Here is a 21,637-nt window from a genome sequence, read left to right on the forward strand (position 1 = left end):
ATGGTAGGTTCTTATGCCAAGATATATATTGAATTCTTGCAAGGGTAAGGCTGACCCAGATTGAACTTTACTACGTATAGGTCCACCATACGGCTTTGGGAGACATCAAGCTACTCTCAGTACCCATGAAGTCCAAGGTTTCTTACGGGTGATTTCAACAAATTCACCATGTTAATTCACATACTGAACATTCTGAATAGGGCGACTATATCTTCAGCCATTTCTACGACTGGGCTATTGCAAGCATTAAGCTTTCGATTCTTGGGCTTTACTATCGCATTTTTAGCACGGTTGTTTTTCGCCGAGTGATCATTGGCACCGCAGTCTTTATTTTTTGCTGGCTCGCAGCCATGGAGATCGGCCTAGGGCTACAGTGTATCCCCATTGAGAGAAGCTGGGATTCGGATGTTAAGGGGACCTGTATAAATCTGGTGGCATTCTCCTACTTCACCAACATCACGAACCTGGTCAGCGACATATGGGTATTTCTTCTTCCCCTACCGATTATCTTCGGACTGCACGTCAATCGAAAGCGAAAATTGGAGATCGCAGGTGTTTTTGCCATTGGTCTATTGTAAGTTATGATCTCCGCCGACTGGGATTCTTCTGACCTGTTTAGCACCTGCGGCGTTACTCTTGCTCGCTTAACAGTTGTGGTCTCACAAGGGTCGTCAGACTTCACTTGTACGTCGAATAAAATGTCCTGATTCAGTATCCACAGAGCTGATAACAGAATTAGGGGCTGGTGTTCCGCTCGGAATTCTGTCTATATACGAAGTACTTTGTGGGATTGCTTGCGCGAATCTCCCCTTTTTATACAAACTAGCAATCGGGCCCTTCAAAAAGTCTGCCTCTTACCACTCACGTATCGGAGAGTCAGACTCCGGAGCAGGATATAGAGCTAGGCAAAATAGCTCACGGAGGCATACAAAAACACTGAGTATGCACAGTGAAGGGAGGATGCTCTCACGGAATGGGAATGATTCGACAACATTGATTGAGACACGATCGAATCAAAATCCCGAGATAGAACTATCAATAGTGGAACGATCGTATTCCATGTCTCGATCAGATAGCCAAGAAATATTACGGAAATAAACCACCAATTGATAAATGCAACCAAAATTTTGGAAACAGGCAATATTTATTTTAGACTCAATGAGAGAGAAAAAAATAAAACGTAAAAAAAGATATTCGACAGCACAGGGATTTGAACCCTGGATCTCGAAAGAACTAGATTTCTCAAATTAGGATTCAAGTCTAGCGCCTTAACCACTCGGCCATACTGTCGGAACTTGTTGGGAAAACCCGTCCGATTTGTTTCTTTAAGGAAATGTGTGCCTGCCAGTATTTTCAAGTATTTTCAGTATTATTTTCAGTATTTTATCCAAGTTGATGGTATTTTTTCAACATATCACCTTCATCACGGTGCTTTCCAATAAGACCGAATCGTTGTTTTTCCAAAAAAAAAATGTTCTTTCTGATTCCTATTGATCTAATTTTCTTATTTACAAATACTAACCTCCCTCACTTTGCCAAAATTGGCTTTTTTAAGCTTTCCTGTTATCCATGGATAGAGTGTGGGTCTTTGTTGCCTTGTTGCTTGCCACTCCACACATTTCCTCTCTTTGTACAAACAATACCCTGTACTTCTGTACTGCGTGTCTCATCTGTGTCTATGTGGTCTTGCCGTCTCGTCAATATTCCATCCGATACGTGCCTGGTTAGGTATCTCGGGACCTAGAAATTCCGTGCCGATCACGGGGTTCCGAATCAACACAGCACCAACTTCGAGTTGCAACCTCCAAGCCTTGAGCCATGTCAACTGCAACTAAGCGAGGAGTGTTTTCTTCCGCAATTTCAGGCTTTACCCGATTCATTTTGCGCGCCCGGATTTTAAATTCCCCCAGAATGCACCGATCTTGGTCCTCAAATCCACGGGTTTCTTTTACCACCTCAATTCAAGGTCAGACATGGTCTCCACGGGTTTTCAGTCTGGTAAGCTTGGCTTATGCTGAATGAGATTATGTATTTAGGCCAGAGTTGGGACAAGCCGGAGTTCCACGTTTATACCGCGGGTCGCTGGCTGTTCAACGAGACTCAACAGCTAGCTGAAAGGCGCGTGAACTTCAATTTTGATGAACTCGTGAAAGTTGCCATGCAGAGCCTGGATTCCGGCCCCCATGTCTGCACGAAAGTGGAAAAGCTCCCCGAGGGAAACTACAGCAAAGCATTCCTTCTCACCACGGAGAGCGGACATCAACTCGTCGCCAAGGTTACAAATCCGAATGCTGGCCCCCGCTTTTACACAACTGCGAGTGAAGTCGCCACCATGGAATTTGTAAGTTCAATGACCCCATTGTTATGGTCCTTCATAATAAGTCTGGGCAGGCAAGTACCATCGCAGGGATCCCAGTGCCCAAGGTTCATGCCTGGAATAATAGCGCAGAGGATAATGCTGTCGGTGCTGAGTATATCATCATGGAGAAGGCAAATGGTGTCTTATTAAGCACACAGTGGGCAACAATGAGCACCGACCAGAAGCGGGAGTTGATCCAAAGTATCATTGACTTTGAACGCTCCCTTATTGCTCATAGTTTTGACCGGATTGGTAGCATTTACTATGAAAATGATCTAGCAGACTCCAAAGATGGATGTTTGTCAACTGCATTCCCTAGGTTTGCGATCGGGCCGACAACGGATCGCAGGTTCCTGGAAGATGGACGAAGTGCGATCGAGTCTTACAAAGGACCATGTGCGTTTTTCTACCTCTTGAACACCAATGCCTTTGTCTGACGTGGGTTCTTCTAGGGAATACAATGATTGACTATGTCCATTTGATGGCGAGTCGCGAAGAAGAGTGTATCAAACACCTTAGCCGATTCCCCAGACCAGAGGGGATTTTTGGCGCGCCCGGGTCATATCAGCCTACGGCTCAAGCAAAACTCGATGTTATCTCTGATTTCCGCAAAATTGCATCCTTTATAGTTCCGAAGGACGCGACCGTGACAAAGCCTGTTCTCTGGCATACCGACCTCCATGCGGATAATATCTTTGTGGATCCAAATAATCCTTCCAAGATTCTTGCTGTCATTGACTGGCAAAGCGTACATGTCGCTCCATTGTGCCAACAAGTGATTACACCCGCATTCCTGGATTTCAATGGGCCAAAGCCAGATGAAGGTCTTTGTCTTCCTTCTCTTCCAGACAATTTCCAGACATTGAGCGCTGAAGAGAAAGCCAAAGCCAAAGGCTTACGAACTCAACAATTATTATACAAACTTTATGAAATTCAATCTGGACGACAGAATAAGGATGTTTTCAGAGCGCTTCAGTATTCCAACGTACTTGGATCCCAGATTATTTCACTCATATCCCAGGTTTTGAACGACGGTGAAACAATTATCAAGGGCCAATTGATTCAACTTGTTGAACAGTGGAGCACAACAGTTGGCGCAGATGGAACACCGTGCCCGATCACCTTTACTGATGATGATATCGTGCAACAAAAGGTAGATCAACAGAAGTGGGAAGAAGGTGTGCAGCTCATGGAAGATGTTCTAGAGGCCCTAGGCGGTGCAGAGAATGGTTGGCAAGGCTGGGTAAGCCATGAGGAGTATGCGCAGGCGAAGGTCAAATTGGAGATGGTGAAGGAACAGTTCTTGGATCATATGGCCCATAATCCAGCGGAGAGAGAAGCATGGTGCCGGGCATGGCCGTTTCAAGATCAAGATACTCGAACACACTGAATATGGCAAATCTGATTGGCCGAGAGAGGAGACAAGCAGTAACCACTTGAGACTGATAAATGCCAAGGATGACCCCCAAATTGACTTCAATATAGGAAAAGTGCTCAAACTAGCTCACTCCAAATGGAATCAAAAGCGTTTATTATATTGCACAATTACGCTCTTATCCACTCCATATTGAAGCTACACGGGATTTAAAAATGCTGTCTCTCTTGTTTTCCTATTTTCTTCGTCGCCTTTCCATCTCTGCTACCTTTCTTCTTGAATGCGTCTTTCCCGTCGGATTTTTTGGATTTTTTGTGCGCCAGCGGTGTGATTCCCAATTACACTATGACCGAAGTGCGGGATTCTGTCGAAGAACACGTCTCTAGAGACGAGGAAGACGTGGACAAGCAAGGGCTACGGGCCACAGAACGCGATCTGGAGCAAGCCAACTCCAAGGCTGCCTTTAACTCGAAGAAAGCACTGTGGGGATTCTTGGTGCTATGCTACTCGGTATGCGGGGACGGATGCTTACTTCGGATTGACATCTGCTTGAGCGAGATCGACATGCTGACAATAATGCATTCGCCCAATTCTAGACTGGCCCAACATCTTCCATGGTTTCGAATTATGTGACTGCGGCCATCCTCTCGGCAGCCAATCTCTTGGGCCACCAGGCCGGATCTAACAAGCCATGCTCACGCCGTGGAACAAACATCAGTTGTCTAGTGAAATTCGGTGGAGGGGAGATTGACTATAACAGCTATACGTGAGTATCATGGCATTGGATTGCGGAGTGACTTTTGCTGACGAGAAGAAAGATTGTACCTTCGAGCAAGCAGTCGCTCCATGGAAGGCATAGTATCGATTCTCACGGCCGGCTTAGCAGACTATGCCGGTGCGTAGAGCGAATTGACACCATAGATGTTCAGCGCTGATCCAGATACCTCCAGATTACCGCAAGGCGATGATGATGGCCTCGATATTTCTGTTTGGGGCATTGGCTTTGCCTTTTGCAGGACTCGCCGGTCAGACTTATAGCCATCTGACCGCCCTGTCTGTGCTATATTGCTTCTTAACGACGATCGGAGGCGTTTATACTGTGATCGAGTGGTCATACATCCCGATCTTTATGAGATCGACGGGCTGGTTCCGTGACTCCCTTGTAGCGGGAGGCCAGGAGGAGAGAGCGACGTGGAACAAAGGAGGCTCTATTAGTGTTCTAGCTTTGGTTTCGGGCAATGTCGGTGGCTTGACTGCCCTGATCATCGGTGTCATTCTTGTGTATGGGCGGGGATCTTATGTGCAGGTTGGGTACTTCAACTACCTTCTAGCCATTACAATTGCAGGCTGCATCACAAGTAAGGTGCACTTGATTCTAGATTATGAACCCTCGATAGCTGACTTTCTCAGTCCTGTTTGCCTTCCTTGGCCAGTGCCTTCTCCCATCAGTGCCCGGCAAAGAGCTTGACCGCACGAAAAACAAATTCCCATTGCTGATCGCCTTCAAAAACTGGCTGAAACTGCTGAGGATCGTAACGCACTACTCAGAAGCATTCAAGTTCTGCATCGGCTGGGTCCTATGGAGCACCGGCTATTCAATCACCTGCAGCTCATCGGCGCGCTCTTCCTCCAGGTCACTGGATTTTCCCGCAGTTCCGGGGTCTACTCAGTCTGGTCCTTTACCAGCGTGATCTTTGCCTGCACAGGCAGCTTGAGCCTCATGTATCTCCACGAGCGACTTCGGCTCCCCGTGAAATCATACGCATATGCCTTCCTCGTGGTAAATATTCTTTGTGTGCTGTGGGGCTGCATCGGAATCAGCAACCATGTTACAATTGGTTATAAGCACCAGGTCGAGTTCTGGATTGAGCAGGTCCTGTTCATGTCGACCAGTAGTGCGCTTCGGGCGTATAACCGTGCAATCTACTCTTCCATGATTCCGGAGAACTCGGAAGCGCAGTTTTTCGGTCTGGGGATCACCTTGGATCTCGCGACTGGGTGGGTCAATCCCCTGGAAATGGGTATTATCCAGGATCGGACGCATAATTTGCGCTTTCCGATGATTCCAAACTTGTTGCTGATGCTTGTTGGACTTGGTCTTTACTCGCAGGTGGATATTTGCAAGGGGATCGAGCAGGCAAAGGTACCATTGGTACAGTAGGTCGACAGTTGGGAAGTTTGATCATCGTTGGATAAGAGACAGGAAAACGCCATTAGTATTGCGGTCGGATATACCGCCGATCCGCGGTGAAGGCGTCGCTTATGCCGAAAGCTTTGATCTCTTGTCGGGGCTTTTCTTGTATCGCCTGGTTCTTCAATATATATTTGTCTTGACCAACAGTAAGAATGACTCCTAGATAATTATTTCCGACCACAAATAACCACAACTTTAGGGACTCTATTTTAATTAGTTCTTAACCGTCATTCAGCACGTCATTCACGGTAGAAAGTTATTTTAGACTATCGAAAAGTATCACATCACATACTAAACACATGTATAGTTGCTACATGGGAATTAGAAATACTACGCTATATTTTCTTAAAGTGATCAGTTATCATAAGCAGCACTAATGGTGTAGTGGTAACATATAACACTTCCAAGTAATCATTCGACTACTAAGTTATGTTGTGCCGGGGGTTCGATTCCCTCTTAGTGCATTTTTTGATATTTTTTTTATTTTCATCTTGATATCAATTAGAATTCTATTTTGTCTCTGTGCAATGAAGAGAGAAGAGTTAGTGGTAGATTAATCTTCTGATCTGAATAACTATACATTCTGCACAATGAGTTAACATGTAATCAGCCCTATGAACCACCTCCACCACATAAAACAATCATCTACACCAGGTCCAAGACTAAACAGATAAGTGATCTTTAGTTGTTACACGTATATATATACAGACTATGAAGTACAGCGCACATAAAGTTGACAATGACATTCCATATACCCATAAAGCAAAAAATAAATCGAACAAAAACCAATGCAAGACCACCCCCATGTTCGCCGCGAAACGCCGTGCCATGATATATTGGAGACAAAAAATCGCGCATCAACTGTAGGGGGTACTCGCGAGAAGGGGAATCAGTCAGAGAAGATAAGACAAATGAGATGCGAGAGATGACAAAAGAGACAATAAAAAAAAAAGACAAATGATATCGCAGACAAAAGAAACCCTCAACCAGCCCAGCTCCCATTTTGTCCAGCAGAGTAGAGACAAGCTAATCCGAGAAAGCTGTCATGAGATGGGATATGATAGATGCGGTTGAAGCAAAATCAGAAAACAATGCGGATGGGATATTCGGGCACATAAACATAGGAACAAAGGAAACAAAAAGGAAAACAACACCGGGAAATGAGATCGTGTACTTTTTCATGTCCAGCATCTAGGAAACAAAATAAAAACGTGGGAAATGAGATTAGACCAAGGAAATGATTTGTCCAAGGGTTGTTTTCTCGGTGCTCGCACCGGAAATGACCAAATGGCGCAATGATTAGTCCCTGTAGACCCTGCTACAGGGGATTCAAAGTATGATTATACAGTACAAGGAGGAACTCCAGCCTCCGATTGGTATCAGTATCAGGTTTCAGATGGGATGGGAGCAGTGGTGCCATAATCAGCCGTTGACCATGTCATCCAGAGCCATCTTGCGCCGTTTGATCGGTCTGTTGTCGTGACCTTCAGCTTCGGTGCTGGGTGGTTCGGCCCTCGTCAGAGAAGGCGAGTGGCCAGATGCTATCTGGATCGGGGATGGCAGTTCCACTGGGCCAAGGTGGCGGGGTATGGGATCCATAGTTGCGCTTGTTATGGAGGAGGAGCGTTGGTGGGGGAGGGGGTAGTTGAAGACCGGGCCTGCAGATCTGTGGAGAGGTAGAGCACGGGGGTCATAAAGGGGCTCTTCTCGGCCTGGGAGAGTCCAATTCATTGGGTACGGGTCGCTCAGGCGATGGACATGGTGGGGAGGGGGTGGCCCAGCTGTGGCCTGGTGGATTGGGGGGAGCCGGACTGGGGATTCAACGGTATATGGGTCCCGAGGTGACAGTGATACTCGTGAATCATTTGCCGTTGGGCGGATAGGATTGCCAGGCGTCTCAGTATACGGTAGAAATGGCATACCGACTGGTGGTGGCTGATGTTGAGGAGGTGATGTTGGTGGTGGTAATGCTGGGACACCGTATGTTTGGAATCGTCGATCCATGCCACCAGACATAGTGTTGACTTTTAAGACCGGATTAAACCCTGCCATTGGCATATACGGCGAAGGTACGTGTGAATGCGTCGGTACCGAATAAGATGGCGGTCCAGATGAAGAGAACGGGCGTCGAATCATACCCGGGACCGTGGGTGAGAGGTCCATAGGCCGCGTGAGAGGAAATACCGAAGCGGACCACCGATGTGGTGTCCGTATGCCTGAGCCGACATCCCCCAATCCCTGTAGATCCGTCATGGGACGCAGTTCCCGTGAAGAAGTGGCCCGATGCATAGCGGTCCGCCGCGGGGGCATAGTTGGCTGAGCCTCCGCTGGAATAGCCGGGTTATCCAAGTGCGTGGTGTATGACCTGACAGATGAATCCTCTGCTTTTAACGGGGGCCGTCCTCGCTTTTTGTGCGTGACGTCCACACATGTTGACTTTTTCCTGCTCGTTAGTTACAATTCCACTCGGGAATTTATTAATACTCACAGCTTTTCCGGCAAGCACACATCTTCGGCATGGACGAGCCGGGTCACATCCAAGGTGCTTTTTCTTGCAATTGACACAAGCCGATGCCACATGGGCCTTTGTACGTCGGGTTGATTTCTGTGCCAGTGATCGACCTGTGGGATGCGTTGGGTCCAATGTTGGTGCTCCTGCTAGTAATGGAGATCCAGCATAAACCGGTCCCTGTTCGTTATATCCCCGTGACAGTGGCTCATTAACCGGTATTTGCGATAGCTCCAATGCCGGCACAGCAGACCGCTCCGTGAATCCGGGAGAGGGAGGATATCCCCGAGGCTGGATCTCTGCGGATAGCTCCGAGGGTTTTGCTGGAGGAGATCCAGACATAGATTGGTGGGGTATCGGAGCCCGGGGGCTGCACCCTCGAGCATTGGGGGTCCAAGATCGATTCAACGGCAGCCGCTCTGGGCCCTGGTTGAATCGGGGCTGTCCGAATTGGGATATAGTGAGGCTCGGGGGGTGAAGCACGAGTGAGTGCATCGGATGTCAGGCAGGAAAGGGAAAGGGCCCACGGGGCAAATGCTTCTTTCGGCTTTGTTTTTGTTTTTCCTTTTTTCCGTTCTCGGTCTTGCTGGATTCCGAAGTATATCTTGGTTCAATTTCACAAGCAGAGACCGCTGAATTGCGCGGTTCTTTGAGACAGCATGTCTGAGTAATAGATCTGGGAGTAACTAGCGAAACAGAAAGCGCGGTGTAGGGAGAATAGAAAAGAGCCAGAGGTCATCAAAGTTCTTCCAATGCCGTCCGAGGACCCAAGCTTATAATCAAGGTGGATCGATCCGCTATTGGAGGAGTCAGAAAATAGACTGCATCGATGGGGAGATTTCTAGATGACAGCAGGGCACAGGGTTACTCATACGCATGTCTTCCCTAGGGCGACTTATTGCAGGATGGCGGTCGATCATTGAGCTAGGATCAAGGTGCAGTAAAATGTCAAAGTCCCCACCCCACGCCTTACCTCTTGATCACACGTTCCACGTTCCTCGAGGGTATTTTTGTGTAAAGGGGAGAAAACGGTGAAGTATATGACCGAAAGTGGTGCGAGGTCGCCCAAAGTAGGGGAATAAAAAAGTACACCCCCACTTGAATGTTCCCAAGGCGTTCGATAGTCCAAACGAACCGCTGAACTATCACACAATAAGCAGTGTAGGAAAGAGTAGTGGTCCATGCAGGCGCTAGTAGCTGATAGATTTGATCTTCGTCATGGTAGATCATTGGAGAATAATGGATTTAACGGGTGCCCCTCCTTAGACTCCTTTCCTTGGAGGCCTGGTATTAGATACATTCGATACTGAAAAAAGAGAATAAAGAATAGATTGCCTCCTCTCCCCCCTCCCCCCTCCCCCTCCCCTATCTAGGACATTGAGGGCGTGCATTTGACAGAACGCTGTCAGTGCCACTCCCCCCCCTCCCCGAGCGGGTAAAGGGAAGGGATTGAATGCCACTAGTCAACGGATAGTTCTTTTCCCTTTTCTTTTCCCTCGTTTTTTCCATTTTTCCGTTCGGAGAGGGGTGGCAGTGTATACCAATCAGGGCTAAGCAAGGTGGAAGATTGACGGATCGACGTCGGTGCCCGCAGCCATTGCCAATAGTCGACCTCGGCGTGGACTATGCGCATTCCGAGTACGGGAGGACATGTACTCCGTATTTTACGCATTTAATTTTATTCTAGATTGGATCTAAGATAGTAGGATAGTCGGATAGGAGGATAGTAACCTCATTCAATTGTCGCTGGTGGTCTTAGGGTTGCAATCGGGAGGTCACCTTGACCTTTACATCTCCTTTGGGCAATTATAAGGTCAATCGGAGTTCTTTCGCCTTAGACTTTGTGTCTTGGATATTTAATTTAAATATCCTCTTCCTTCTCTCCTAGCGAATTAATCGCCCTGAATCTGGCCAATCTGAGTATTTCGACTCCACAACATCGCCCGGCAGTTCGATGATCTCCCACTTAAACCCTTTAAATGCTCCTAAAACCCTTGAACCCTTTTAAACATTGATAAATCCCCTTATTCTCCGATCCACCCGGGTAAATCATTGTATGACCGAGTCGATCCTTTTATGCTCCGTCTAGGGGTTACTGTTACAATCGCAGATCAGAGATGGAAAGGTCTCACAGGGTTTTGACCGTGGTCGAGTCGGACAACTGCAGGCACCGTAAATGTCCCCTTTTCTCTCCTTTTTCTCCTTTTTTCTTTTTGGGGATTTTCTGGAAATAGTTTGCGGGTGTGATACCGAGTCTCGCAATAATCAGTTTCCTGTGATACCCACAGTTGGGGGGGCGTTTTTCTCGCTTTTTTTCTCTGCGCTTAGACTCGGACTTTGTATTGGAATCGTTGGAGTGATATTGAGGAACGATAAGAAGCAGAGGGTCTTGAAAGGTCTTAAATGGTCCCAAGAGCTCCAAGGAGAATATCTGGAAAAGGACTCGGTGTCTTTATTTTTCCGGGGACCCCAACAGCGATGTGGCTGCAGCCGGGCGATCACATTCGATCACATTGTCCTTTGCCTCTGCGCGTGCGCATGCCGATCACCATCCCTGGCTTTGGAACTGCAGGATTCCTTGGATCTCACGTCATGGGAAGGGAGTGTGTGGTATATTCAGAGCCTAGTGAATAGCTAGTCTACTCCTATTCGCTGTATCGATATACCTACTCTATAGTGTTATAATATAGCATAGAGGGGTGTGATCATATCACTAGTTCATGTATATATAAACTCGGCAGGATCCGATCAAGGGAAAAGGGGTGTGGAACATGCGGCACGCGGAGCAGCAAGGGGTCTGTCACCCCGTTCATGCAGGATATTAAATAGTCTAGACAATTATACGGTTGGTTGCTTTGTGAATCTTTTCTACTACCAATCATAATCCTATTCGTCTGTTATTTGTGCAGTTTATACTATAACTCCTACCTCTCCCAGCATAGTGTTGTAGCCGCCGATGTGCCCAAAGTCCAGACCAGACTCTATTAATTTGACGAGTGGAGCTCATCACTAGAACTATTTAATTCTTTTAATCTAAATTCCTGATCAGATCAAAAATCGCCGAATCTTTGGTTTTTAGCGTTAAATAGTTCCGGTTAGTACGGAGATTATTCGGAACTTGGGAGAATTCTCCTAGTGCAACGTCTAAAACTCGAGACAATGTCTATAGTTTCTATAGTTTCATATACTTAATTAACTTGACGTGCCGCCAATCCAGATCAGGGCATCGATGGACATCCTCTAACCTCTAACGGTGATCAAAGCGTGTGATTGAGCTGATATCACATCTTCCTCCATCACGGCCCATATTGATCTACAGTTTAAACGTGATGGCCTGGCCGAGTTCCAATGTCGAGTCAGTCACATTTCCAATCGATCTTCGGATACTCCATTGGAGTCTAGGCTACACAGCTTCTTCCATGTGCTAAGCTGGGCGGTTCCTAAATTCCGGATTCATACTTTGCACATCGGACTGAATAAAATCTCCGAAACACAAATTGTGGTATCTCTGCAATATAGACATCTATTCTACAGTAAACTTTTCCCCCCCTCTGTAATCCCCTATCGTCTCTTTGACGGCCGAGCATTCTTATCGCGACGCTGTTGCACCTGCTTCCGCGCCTTGCGAATATCCTCCGTAGACCGAAGTTCGCTCTTTCCGCCGTATGCCGCTCCACCAAGCTTATCGTGCTGGCGTTCGCGCGCCGCATCGTTCTTCTTCTTCATCTTGTCGTAGTCGCCACGCAGAGGATCGGCCCGCTTAGGCGCCCGGTCCTGGCTGTGTCGGAATCGGCCACTGCTCATGCGCGAGTTGACGTTGTTCATATTAGGCGTCTCGGCCTCGCCAACACGAGGCATCCGATCAACGCGCTTGCCCTTCTTCCAGGCCTGGAAGCGACCGCTGCGGAAACTGGCGGCGATCTTGGCTCCACTCTCACCGCGCACGAGTCGGCTGCCCTTGGAACCGTCCTCGTCGTTCTGGCGGGCAACGTACTTCTTGTGTCGCTTGTCCCAGCGCATGATGGAACGCGCTTCGCCGAACCCGCGCTTGCCTTCGTCGCCGTTGAGGTCCATGGTCGCGTTGCGGGAGTCGCTGGCAAAGTTCGAGTTGGTACCCGAGTGCACACCGTAGGCCTTATCTTCGGCCATGTCGTTGTGCTGAGGTGTGTAGCCCATGAAATAATCCGGGTTCTGGAATGCTGCTGCTGCGTCTTTCTTCTCGCCTTGCTTGGGCTTGGAGTTGTACGCAGAGAAAGTGACTTCGAGGTCATCGTCGGATGCGTCTGACATGTTCTCGCCGGCTTTCTCGGGGATATCCTCGTCCTCTACTTGACCATCCGGACCAGGAGTGGGCATTCCAAGGGCTGCCAACTCGGCCTCTGCTTTGGCATCCGCTCGCTTTCTCTTGTTCTCGACACTAGTGCGGAGTCGGCGAATGGTGTCAACGGCCTCGTTGTCAGCCACTTTGCCGCCTCGTCGGTTGTTCGCCTCGAAAATCGTTTCATGTGGGCGGTAACCACCAATGCGGGCCAGCATGCTCTCTCGCTCTACTTCCCTCTCAGTGGTTGCATCATTGAAGAGCGGGTGAATCTCAGCCCAGTGATCAGAAGACACAACTTCCTTGGCCCGTTTGGCACTCTCGGCAGAAGCCGAGTTGCGGGTGCGCAGATACAGCTTCTCTCCCTTTTGAGACACTCCCTTTTGTCCGTAAATATCTATATCATCATCGAGCACCTTCTGTACCCATTCGCAAGTGCGAGAGATTGCCTCTCTCGGCAGCGTTCCCACGACGACATCCTCTGCAAAGTTGACTTCGGTGCCATACTGACGACCGAGGACCAACCTGCGTCCCAAGAACAGCTGAAGATCCAGAAGATACGGGGCATCTTTGTCGCGAACAAGACTGTAACTCCAACCCTTTTGGCCTGCACGAGCAGTACGACCGACACGGTGAATGAAGATCTTGGGCTGTGAGGGGAAATCGTAGTTGATGACGTTGGCAAGAACAGGAATATCAATACCTCTGGCGGCCACATCGGTGACGACTAGGATATTTGAGATGCCGGATCGGAAGTTTTGAACATGGTGATTACGAGCAGTCTGATCTAGGGAACCGTAGGCGTAAGAGGTAGCAAACCCTGCTTCGGTGAGAAGAGAATAGAGGTAGTCGACGTGGTGCTTGGTTGCAGCGAATACAATAGTTGAGTGCTCGGTAGGTGACTCCTTGAAGCCGCTCGGGAGACGGACATCCGATCTCTTACGCTTCCTTGTCGGGTTCTCGGCTTCTTGGCGTAATCTTCCGCCAATATATGTCTCACCGGTAGGCATCTTGATAATGTTGTGCAAAATATGTAGTAGGGCACCTTCTTTATCTGCCGACTTCACAGCAAAGAAGGCATTTTGTAGATCCGGAGAAACTTTGTTCTCGATGTCCAGACGAATTAGACTTGGCTCCTGGAGACCAGCGCGAGCAAATTCGACAAGTGACTTGGGCAATGTAGCGGAAAAGAGAAGAGTCTGGCGGTTCGTGGGCAGGCCGTGCAAAATCTCGGTCAACTGTGCGGCGAAACCCATTTCGAACAGTCTGTCGGCTTCATCAAAGACAACATACTTGATGCTAGAAAGATCCATGTCCATTTCGACCTTCAAGTGCAGGAATCGACCGGGTGTTGCGATGATGATATCGGGGTTGTTGGCCATCATGCCGAACTGATCTTCCAGACTGTCACCACCAATGAGAAGCACCGATGTCAGATTCGTTCCCTTGCCCATCTCCTTAACGACCTTCATGGTTTGCAGAGCTAATTCACGGGATGGGGACATGATGAGAGCACGTGCACCGAACGATGTGCTATGGCTCTTCAACTTCTCGATCATAGGAATAACAAACGAGGCAGTCTTTCCGGAACCAGTTCGAGCCATACCAACCACATCCTTCTCGTCCATGATCATGGGAATAGTCTTTCGCTGAATCGGGGTAGGCACGGAAAATCCTTTGCGGGTGATCGCTTTCAGCAGACTCATGCTGAGACCCATTGCCTGGAAACCACCTCCCTTCTTCACAGTACGGCCCTTGAGGTTTGCGCCCTTTCGGTTGGCGGACGCCTGCGAGTTCGCAATAAAAGTCGCATCGCCGTCGTCTTCGTTTAAAAAGTCAAGATCTTGGTGGGTATCGGGCTTCTGGGGCTTTTTCTTGGGGGGTGGCTTTGCGCCGTCATCGGAATCGCTGTCATGTTCAAAAAGGGATTTCGTGATGTCGAACTCGACCTCCGATTCTGCGGGTGAGGCAGCACGGGGAGCCATTGTTGCGGTATGCTGTGAAGTTTCGACTGATATGGAAATGCAGTGATAAGCGTTAGACCGTTTGGCTCTTCAATGGCCGGGGAATATGAAACACAGAAGGATTGGCAGTGATCAAATAATGTATCACGCAAACAAATCCTCGACTGCTCAAACTTCAGACACCTGAAGAAAAGTCGAGTCGCTTATCTCGCTGTCTTTCTGTCGCAAAAAAAAAAGTTGAGAGAATCGTAGGCGGTGAACACCGGATCAACCATCACCCGCATGCAAACTAAACAAACATAATCTATACAATTTGCGCTGAATATGGTCATAGAAACATTGTCTATTTGGAGTTTCAAAGATTTATGGAGACAAGATTGTACTATGCATCTAATATGTACCCAATATGTACCTAAATTGTGGTTCGGAATCTCTAGCAGCTACTCGATGTGCAACCCAGCTGGATGAATACACATTGGACATGTCCTTTTGAAAATTTCAAGGTAAAAGTCACTTTCCAAATCAAATTGTGGCATTTTAAGAGCAATAAATTACGACAAAAGTAAAAATAGCATCTATTGAAGTTGAGAGCAGACGACTTTAAGTAGATCCAATTTGGGAGGCGGTCTGAAATGGCAAAACACGATCCCCGCGACGCGTGCGACACGCTCCCAATTAAGTAAAATGGTGTCGAAGAGACGGCTGTACCTTGACCTTTCCCCTTCACAATCTCACACACACCATGGGTATGTACTACTCTCAATTCAATCCATTGATCTAGCCATATCTAACAATATTGTCAGACGGCAATTACAACAGTTATAGCTCCTCATTCGGCGGGGGTGGAGGATTCATGCCAGGCGAGGCGAACAGTCCCGCGGGAGGCAAGGTATACACATGATCTAGACCTGTCTTTACAATACCAACTGATATCCAACGCAGACCGGTGACCGAGACAACAAAACCCTTCGGCCCGTGACAGCGAAGCAAGTCCTCGACGCCTCGCAGCCCTTCCCCGAAGCCCCATTCCAAATCGACGGCGCCGACGTCGCCAATGTCCTCCTCATGGGCCAAATACGCAACATCAGCTCGCAGAGCACAAACGTCACATACAAGATCGACGACGGCACGGGCGAGGTCGAAGTGAAGAAATGGGTTGACTCAGCCACCGCAGACTCTATGGACACCGACGATGGCAAGGCACCCGCCGATGGAAAGACTGAGGTCGAGCTGAACGGTCACGCACGGGTCTTTGGTTCTATCAAGTCCTTTGGTAACAAGCGGTACATTGGCGCTCATTCTGTTCGGCCCTTGTCGGATATTAATGAGCTGCATACCCATCTGCTCGAGGCTACGGCTGTGCATTTGTTCTTCACTCGCGGCCCGCCTGGTGGTGGTGGTGCTGCTGCTGGTGCCAATGCTGGCGGTGTTGATGCTGTTATGGGTGGTGCGGATGACTATGGTGCTGGGCAGAACAAGGCTCTTGCTTCGATGTCGTTGGTTGCGAAGAAGATTTATAACCTGCTCAAGACGGAGCCTCAGGACGATACGGGCCTACACATGCAGGTCATTGCTTCTAAATTGAACATGCCTGCGTCTGAAGTGGGTAGGGCTGGTGAGGAGTTGCTTGGGGCTGGTGTGATCTTCTCTACTATGGATGAGCAGACGTGGGCTATTCTGGAATACTAGGGATGAGTGGTTGTGTCTGTATTATTCGTTAAAAGTCACATTCAGACTCCAATGATATTATGATTTGTCTTGTATAACACTTGATAGAGTCGGAACATGTAGCAAAATTGACGACAGGCTGGGGTTAAAACAAGATTGGAACATAAATCACTTGAAGCCGACGCTAATGCAGAACGAGATACAAAGAACATATGCTGGAAGATTTGACCATTTTCGTCATGAACTGCATATCAAGTCGTGTGCATGCTTCTCATATACCAAGGGTGAAGTTAAGTCAACTCATTCCTCTTGATAGCTTCCTCGACCGAGCGATTCCAATTAGCTCGGCTGATAAAGGTGGCCTCGATGAGGGAAACAAGGCCAAGTGCAAGCGCAACCCCAGTCCACAAGCCCATAACACCCCAACCCAAAGCAAAGGTCGTTCCCATACTAAGTGGCATGGCAATGACATAGTAACAAAAGAGTTGGATATAGCCGCCCACCTCCTGGCGACCCAGACCACGGAGAATACCGTTGCAGTTTGCCGAGAGAGCGTCGAAAAGCTGGAAGGCTGCGCAGAGCGGAAGCACCTGCGCTACAATTTCGACGACTTCGGGATCGGAGCTGAACAACCTGGGGATATACGACCGCAAAGTCGAGAGAAGGACCATGTTGAACACGCCAACGATGGCTGCTCCGAAGAAGCTCACTTTCGCAGAGGTCTTTGCGGCATCGACCAAGGTAGCCCCAATCAGATTTGCTATCCGCGTGCTACCCGCAATAGAGAGGGGGAACGGAATCTGCCATGTAATGCTGGAGATTGTTGCAAGAATAGACTGCGCTGCGAGTGCGGATGTGCCGAGGTAGCTTGATGCCAGCGTCAGAATTTCAAATGCCAGACACTCTGCCTCGACCATGATCAGCCCTGGGAGGGCGAGACGGATCATTGGGCCCCAGTTCTGGAATGCTCGTCTGGTGAATCCGCACCAACACTCGGATCCCACGAAGAAATAAACATAGATGAACAGGCAAAGCGGGAGGATATTTTCGGTTATTACGACGGCGATTGGCGCCCCAATGAAGCCCCATTGAAGTTTCTTTTATACAAGTCAGTATTGTCCTCGCAACAGACTGGAAAGTACCTACCCAGACGAAGAACCAGTTCATGAACGCATTCAGTGGCGCGCAGAAAATGAGGACATATAGGGAGGCAGAAAATACACCTTGGGCCTGGAGATATCGCTTGCCACTCTCGAAGAGAGCGAATCCCGGGGTGCCCAAGAGAGCAACCTTCAAATACAGACCCGCCATCTGGGCGACCTCCTTCTCTGGCACAATCTTGGCAAGGATATGCTCAGAGAAATACCAGAGAAACATGATCGGAATGGTGATAAGCCAAAGGAAGTACACCATACGCAGCATCTGCAGACCCACCAACTGCCTCTTTCCAGAGCCGTAGGCCTGCGCACAGAGGGTATCCAAACTAGTTGACAGACCCGAGTACACCGCATTTCCAGTAATTGTCACAGTCATACTCGCCAGACTGACAGCTCCAAGCTCTTCCTTCCCCAGATGGCCAATGGTAAAGATACTAGCCACAGTCAAAGAATACTGCAGTAAGAAAGTGACCATGAGCGGCAAAGAGTATTTCATAATGACCTTTGCTTCGCGCTGCCATGTCGTCTGGATCAAACCGGCTGCGACGGCCTCTCCCCATTTCCGGTCAATCTCCTCCGAGTCCAATCCACTGTCCTCGGCATCGGAAGTCCGCTCTCTTAGAAGAGCAGTGATTTCGCTTGCCGCGTCCGACTCGGTATTACTGCTTCTCGAGCGTCGAGAAGCTCCACTTGGCCGTCGAGACCGAGATCCTTGGCCGATAATATTGTTGTCACTCAGTAGCTGCCGTTCCTCTCCGATGACTTGATCGCGCTCGCTTTGAGAAATGGCTTGCTGTTCCCCCGCCCAAGGGACCACAGTCGCATGGCTGACAGATGTGACATAACTCGGGCGGCGATATGAACCGGCTAAAGAGCGGGGGTTGGTGCTGGTATAGCTGCCGATCCGGCGGGCTGTTGAAGTGTCGGAATCTTCATCGGTGGGTGTTCGATCCTCCTCGCTGTAGTCTGCGAGGTCGCGTGCAATTGCTGAGGCGGCAATGGGCGAGCTGGATGTGAAGGACCGACCAAATGGGCTTTGATACTCGGCGGAATCCACCGAGCGGATGTTGCGGGCCATGATAAGATGTGAGAGACGAGTCTATGGGTGTTTTACGGCCACCGCATTATTTACAGCCAGACAATTCAGCTATCTCGGGTTGAGACTCTAGATCCTTGGAGCTTTGGAGATATCGAAGGTAAAAAGCCTGCAGAGAAAAAGACGGGTCTAAAGCTGGATGCGGAGATGTATTTGTAATACCAGCAATACGACTGGTCCAGGTGCAAACACTTTGTATATCGTGTAATTTACCGAAACAGCCCCCGAGATGATAATGCAGATAACATTTCAGTAAGGGATGTGAGTCAACCGCCGGGGGAAGGACAATTCAGCGTGTGATTGGCTGTCACTATCACATTCAAGGTTCTTCTTTACTCAATTCAGTGCCCGAAGACGACGCTAACTAAAACATAATCGCTTCTTAATTAACCCCGCTAGCACTCAGTGGGAAGCTCGATGCGGGCAGTGTCGCCGTGATTTCACTTGATATGGCCACCCCCACTATGTTGTACCGGACATGAACTCGCATGGCTTAGTTAGCGGTAAAGGCATCTCTGTAAGGATGAGATCTCGGCCGTTTCAACAATCGCGTCGCTATGTATATAACCGAAGTGATATTACCATAAAGAACGAGCATAGATCTGCATAACAAGAACCTGACCACGATCGTCTTAGTAATGTGTGAACGCTGGGGCTGTCGATCCTTAGACCTGATCGTACATCCATACTCCGTACTCCGTACAGCATAATCCGTACAACATAACAGATGAGCAATCAGAAACGACTGTGACATCATTCCCAAAACAGTATAGGCTATCACATGACCGGCTTTTGACCCTGTCCCCGGGTTTTCTCCAGACTTCGGGGATGACCGAGCGCGTATCAACCCTCTCACCATGTCACTAATGGTGACACAAGTCGGGGTTGGTCGTGCTCGCTTCAACCCTTTGGTCAACCCGGTAAATTCGAAGCCGGTCCTCGTGGAAGAGTAAGTCCCAAACTGTCCAAGGAATCACCAGACGAGCGCGAAAAGGCTGGAGAGCAGAACAATGGCTTGGTCCCTTACATGACCCTGTACTTCAAATTAAACCCTGGCATGCTCCATGAAAGCCATGATTGCCATGATTTACACACGCCCCACCCCACATTCTCCCGTAGTGACAGGCCAGTCCGGTTGACAATTCTAAAGACACATCGAGTCCCAACACCACATCTTCCTCTCACGCCCTTACCTCGGCGCACTCCTATTCGAAAACAGCTCTTCCGACGCCCGCGACCACTGCGCCAACGAGCGCACTTTCCTTTCATGGCTCCGTCTGTCCATGTACCTGGCGATCGTGTCCATGGCCATCATCATCTCCTTTCATTTCCGCGATCAACCCACCGGCCTAGAGAGACGCATGGCCTTACCGCTCGGGATCATCTTTTGGATTTTGAGCTTGACCTGTTTGGCTAATGGGTTTGCGAATTACTCGCGCACGGTCAGGAAGTACGCGCGCAAGGCGGCTTTGGTGCAGAGTGGTTGGAAAACGCAGGTTGTCTTTACGGTCGTTGGGACGGTCATTCTGGGCAGTTGCATTCTGTTTTTGTCCACGGATCCAGCGCGGTAATGGCCATTCTGGGGTCGGATTCGTTGATTTATTCTATTAGCGCTGGCGTTGGTATTCTTGGGCATTTTGGTTGCTTTCTACATTCATTATGGTATTATTGTATTTAATGTCCAGATCAGGTCTCAGAGACTACTGTGGTAATGCTCAAAGAAAACTCGAAAAATCTCAGAACCAAGCGTTGAATATATTGTAATTTCCTCCTAAAATAAACAGAGAGGCCAAAGATCAGATAATTATGTCGCGAGAAGCGTCTTGTGTGCAGAGGTATATTTCCATGAATCTCGTAAAGGAGGCGGGTTTGCTCCAGGGAATGCAAATGACAAAAGAAACAGCGCACAGACCGAAATGGAACCAAATTATACGATAGACTATACGTCGGGACATTTACATCCGACGGATTTCCTGCTCATTCTTGTACTTCTCCAGGGCTGGTGTACCAAGGTGGCTCCACCACTCGAAGAGCATGGAGTTGCAGATAAGCTTGAACCAGGGGGTAAATGTCAAACCGGGCTGTTCGAACATTGCCTTAAGCTCATCAGCTGAGACGTAGGTGGTGTCTCGGACCTCGTTGGGGCTGGGATCCAGATCGACATCGGCCTGGATGAAGAGGATATAGTCCACTAGCAAAATGTCAGGATTTCCATCGAATCAGATCTATACTGCATGTAACATACCCTCGTGCTCACCCCACTTTCCATCGCTGGGGGCCTTGTAGTGAATTCGGGTGAAGAATTCAAATTTGTCCAGGGGTACTTGCTCTGCCTTAATGCCCAATTCGTGGTCCAGCTTGCGCTGCGCAGCACGCTTCACACCCAGCACGGCAGCATCGAGCTCAGCTCCAGTCTCGCCGGGAATGCCAAGGGGGTGTGAGCAGCAAGTGTTGGTCCACATATCGGGGAAGGTGATCTTCTCGGTGGCGCGTTGTTGGAGCAAAAGACGCTTATTGGAGTCGAAAAGGAAAACCGAGAAGGCGCGATGAAGGAGACCCTTGTCGATGTTGGTCATTAAATGGCCTATGCAGATGCAACTGTTAGTGTTTTATCTTGCCATGTTGTGTCCACTACCCCGCCATCTGTACATTTGTGGGTGATTATAGGATGCGAAACATACAGATCTTCTTGCTGGCGCTTCCAATTGGCCGGTCATTGTTATCCAAAACAATGCAGACCTCGTCCATCAAGCGGACCTGCTCTTCATCGTATCCCTCTAGTTCGCTGCCGCGCGCAGTGTTTGTTTGGCTTATCGGGAGGACCTCACGGGCGAGGGATGTATCGACCTCAGGAAAGAGAGTGGCGACATTGTCCGCCGTGATCTCAGGCGGACTTGTGATTGTCATGGTTGCGCTCATTTTGACTGAAAAGTAAGGCTGAAAAACAAAGCTGAAAGAAAGAATGAAAATCCCAAAGAAAGAAATCGGAGGAAATGC

The 21,637-nt window shown here is 48.8% G+C and overlaps 8 protein-coding genes across 8 annotated transcripts; 4 read left to right on the plus strand and 4 right to left on the minus strand.

Annotated features, from left to right (window-relative positions):
* Positions 1 to 2,026: 2,026 nt before the first annotated feature.
* Positions 2,027 to 3,749, plus strand: N7518_002560 (phosphotransferase family protein; the record flags this gene model as incomplete). The annotated part of the gene is made up of 3 exons (XM_057183488.1): positions 2,027 to 2,341; positions 2,392 to 2,755; positions 2,812 to 3,749. 3 exons carry the CDS (start codon positions 2,027 to 2,029, stop codon positions 3,747 to 3,749), a joined length of 1,617 nt encoding a protein of 538 aa, XP_057044938.1.
* A 330-nt stretch (positions 3,750 to 4,079) lies between these two features.
* N7518_002561 (uncharacterized protein) lies at positions 4,080 to 5,895 on the plus strand (the record flags this gene model as incomplete). The annotated part of the gene is made up of 6 exons (XM_057183489.1): positions 4,080 to 4,244; positions 4,331 to 4,500; positions 4,553 to 4,629; positions 4,685 to 5,092; positions 5,145 to 5,266; positions 5,344 to 5,895. 6 exons carry the CDS (start codon positions 4,080 to 4,082, stop codon positions 5,893 to 5,895), a joined length of 1,494 nt encoding a protein of 497 aa, XP_057044939.1.
* Positions 5,896 to 7,350: 1,455 nt separating this feature from the next.
* sclB (uncharacterized protein) lies at positions 7,351 to 8,779 on the minus strand (the record flags this gene model as incomplete). The annotated part of the gene is made up of 2 exons (XM_057183490.1): positions 7,351 to 8,364; positions 8,417 to 8,779. The coding sequence occupies 2 exons, from the start codon at positions 8,777 to 8,779 to the stop codon at positions 7,351 to 7,353; spliced, it is 1,377 nt and encodes a 458-aa protein (XP_057044940.1).
* Positions 8,780 to 11,998: 3,219 nt separating this feature from the next.
* On the minus strand, positions 11,999 to 14,740 carry N7518_002563 (ATP-dependent RNA helicase DBP10; the record flags this gene model as incomplete). Its single annotated transcript, XM_057183491.1, has 1 exon — positions 11,999 to 14,740. The coding sequence occupies one exon, from the start codon at positions 14,738 to 14,740 to the stop codon at positions 11,999 to 12,001; it is 2,742 nt and encodes a 913-aa protein (XP_057044941.1).
* A 721-nt stretch (positions 14,741 to 15,461) lies between these two features.
* On the plus strand, positions 15,462 to 16,408 carry N7518_002564 (uncharacterized protein; the record flags this gene model as incomplete). The annotated part of the gene is made up of 3 exons (XM_057183492.1): positions 15,462 to 15,465; positions 15,523 to 15,608; positions 15,662 to 16,408. 3 exons carry the CDS (start codon positions 15,462 to 15,464, stop codon positions 16,406 to 16,408), a joined length of 837 nt encoding a protein of 278 aa, XP_057044942.1.
* Positions 16,409 to 16,677: 269 nt separating this feature from the next.
* Positions 16,678 to 18,622, minus strand: N7518_002565 (MATE family efflux transporter; the record flags this gene model as incomplete). The annotated part of the gene is made up of 2 exons (XM_057183493.1): positions 16,678 to 17,484; positions 17,534 to 18,622. 2 exons carry the CDS (start codon positions 18,620 to 18,622, stop codon positions 16,678 to 16,680), a joined length of 1,896 nt encoding a protein of 631 aa, XP_057044943.1.
* An 884-nt stretch (positions 18,623 to 19,506) lies between these two features.
* On the plus strand, positions 19,507 to 20,211 carry N7518_002566 (DUF202 domain-containing protein; the record flags this gene model as incomplete). Its single annotated transcript, XM_057183494.1, has 2 exons — positions 19,507 to 19,589; positions 19,791 to 20,211. 2 exons carry the CDS (start codon positions 19,507 to 19,509, stop codon positions 20,209 to 20,211), a joined length of 504 nt encoding a protein of 167 aa, XP_057044944.1.
* A 384-nt stretch (positions 20,212 to 20,595) lies between these two features.
* On the minus strand, positions 20,596 to 21,559 carry idi1 (isopentenyl-diphosphate delta-isomerase IDI1; the record flags this gene model as incomplete). The annotated part of the gene is made up of 3 exons (XM_057183495.1): positions 20,596 to 20,831; positions 20,886 to 21,224; positions 21,322 to 21,559. 3 exons carry the CDS (start codon positions 21,557 to 21,559, stop codon positions 20,596 to 20,598), a joined length of 813 nt encoding a protein of 270 aa, XP_057044945.1.
* Between the last annotated feature and the right edge of the window lie 78 nt (positions 21,560 to 21,637).

Source organism: Penicillium psychrosexuale (assembly GCF_028828465.1).
Source record: "Penicillium psychrosexuale strain IBT 29551 chromosome Unknown utg000002l, whole genome shotgun sequence".
NCBI lineage: Eukaryota > Fungi > Ascomycota > Eurotiomycetes > Eurotiales > Aspergillaceae > Penicillium > Penicillium psychrosexuale.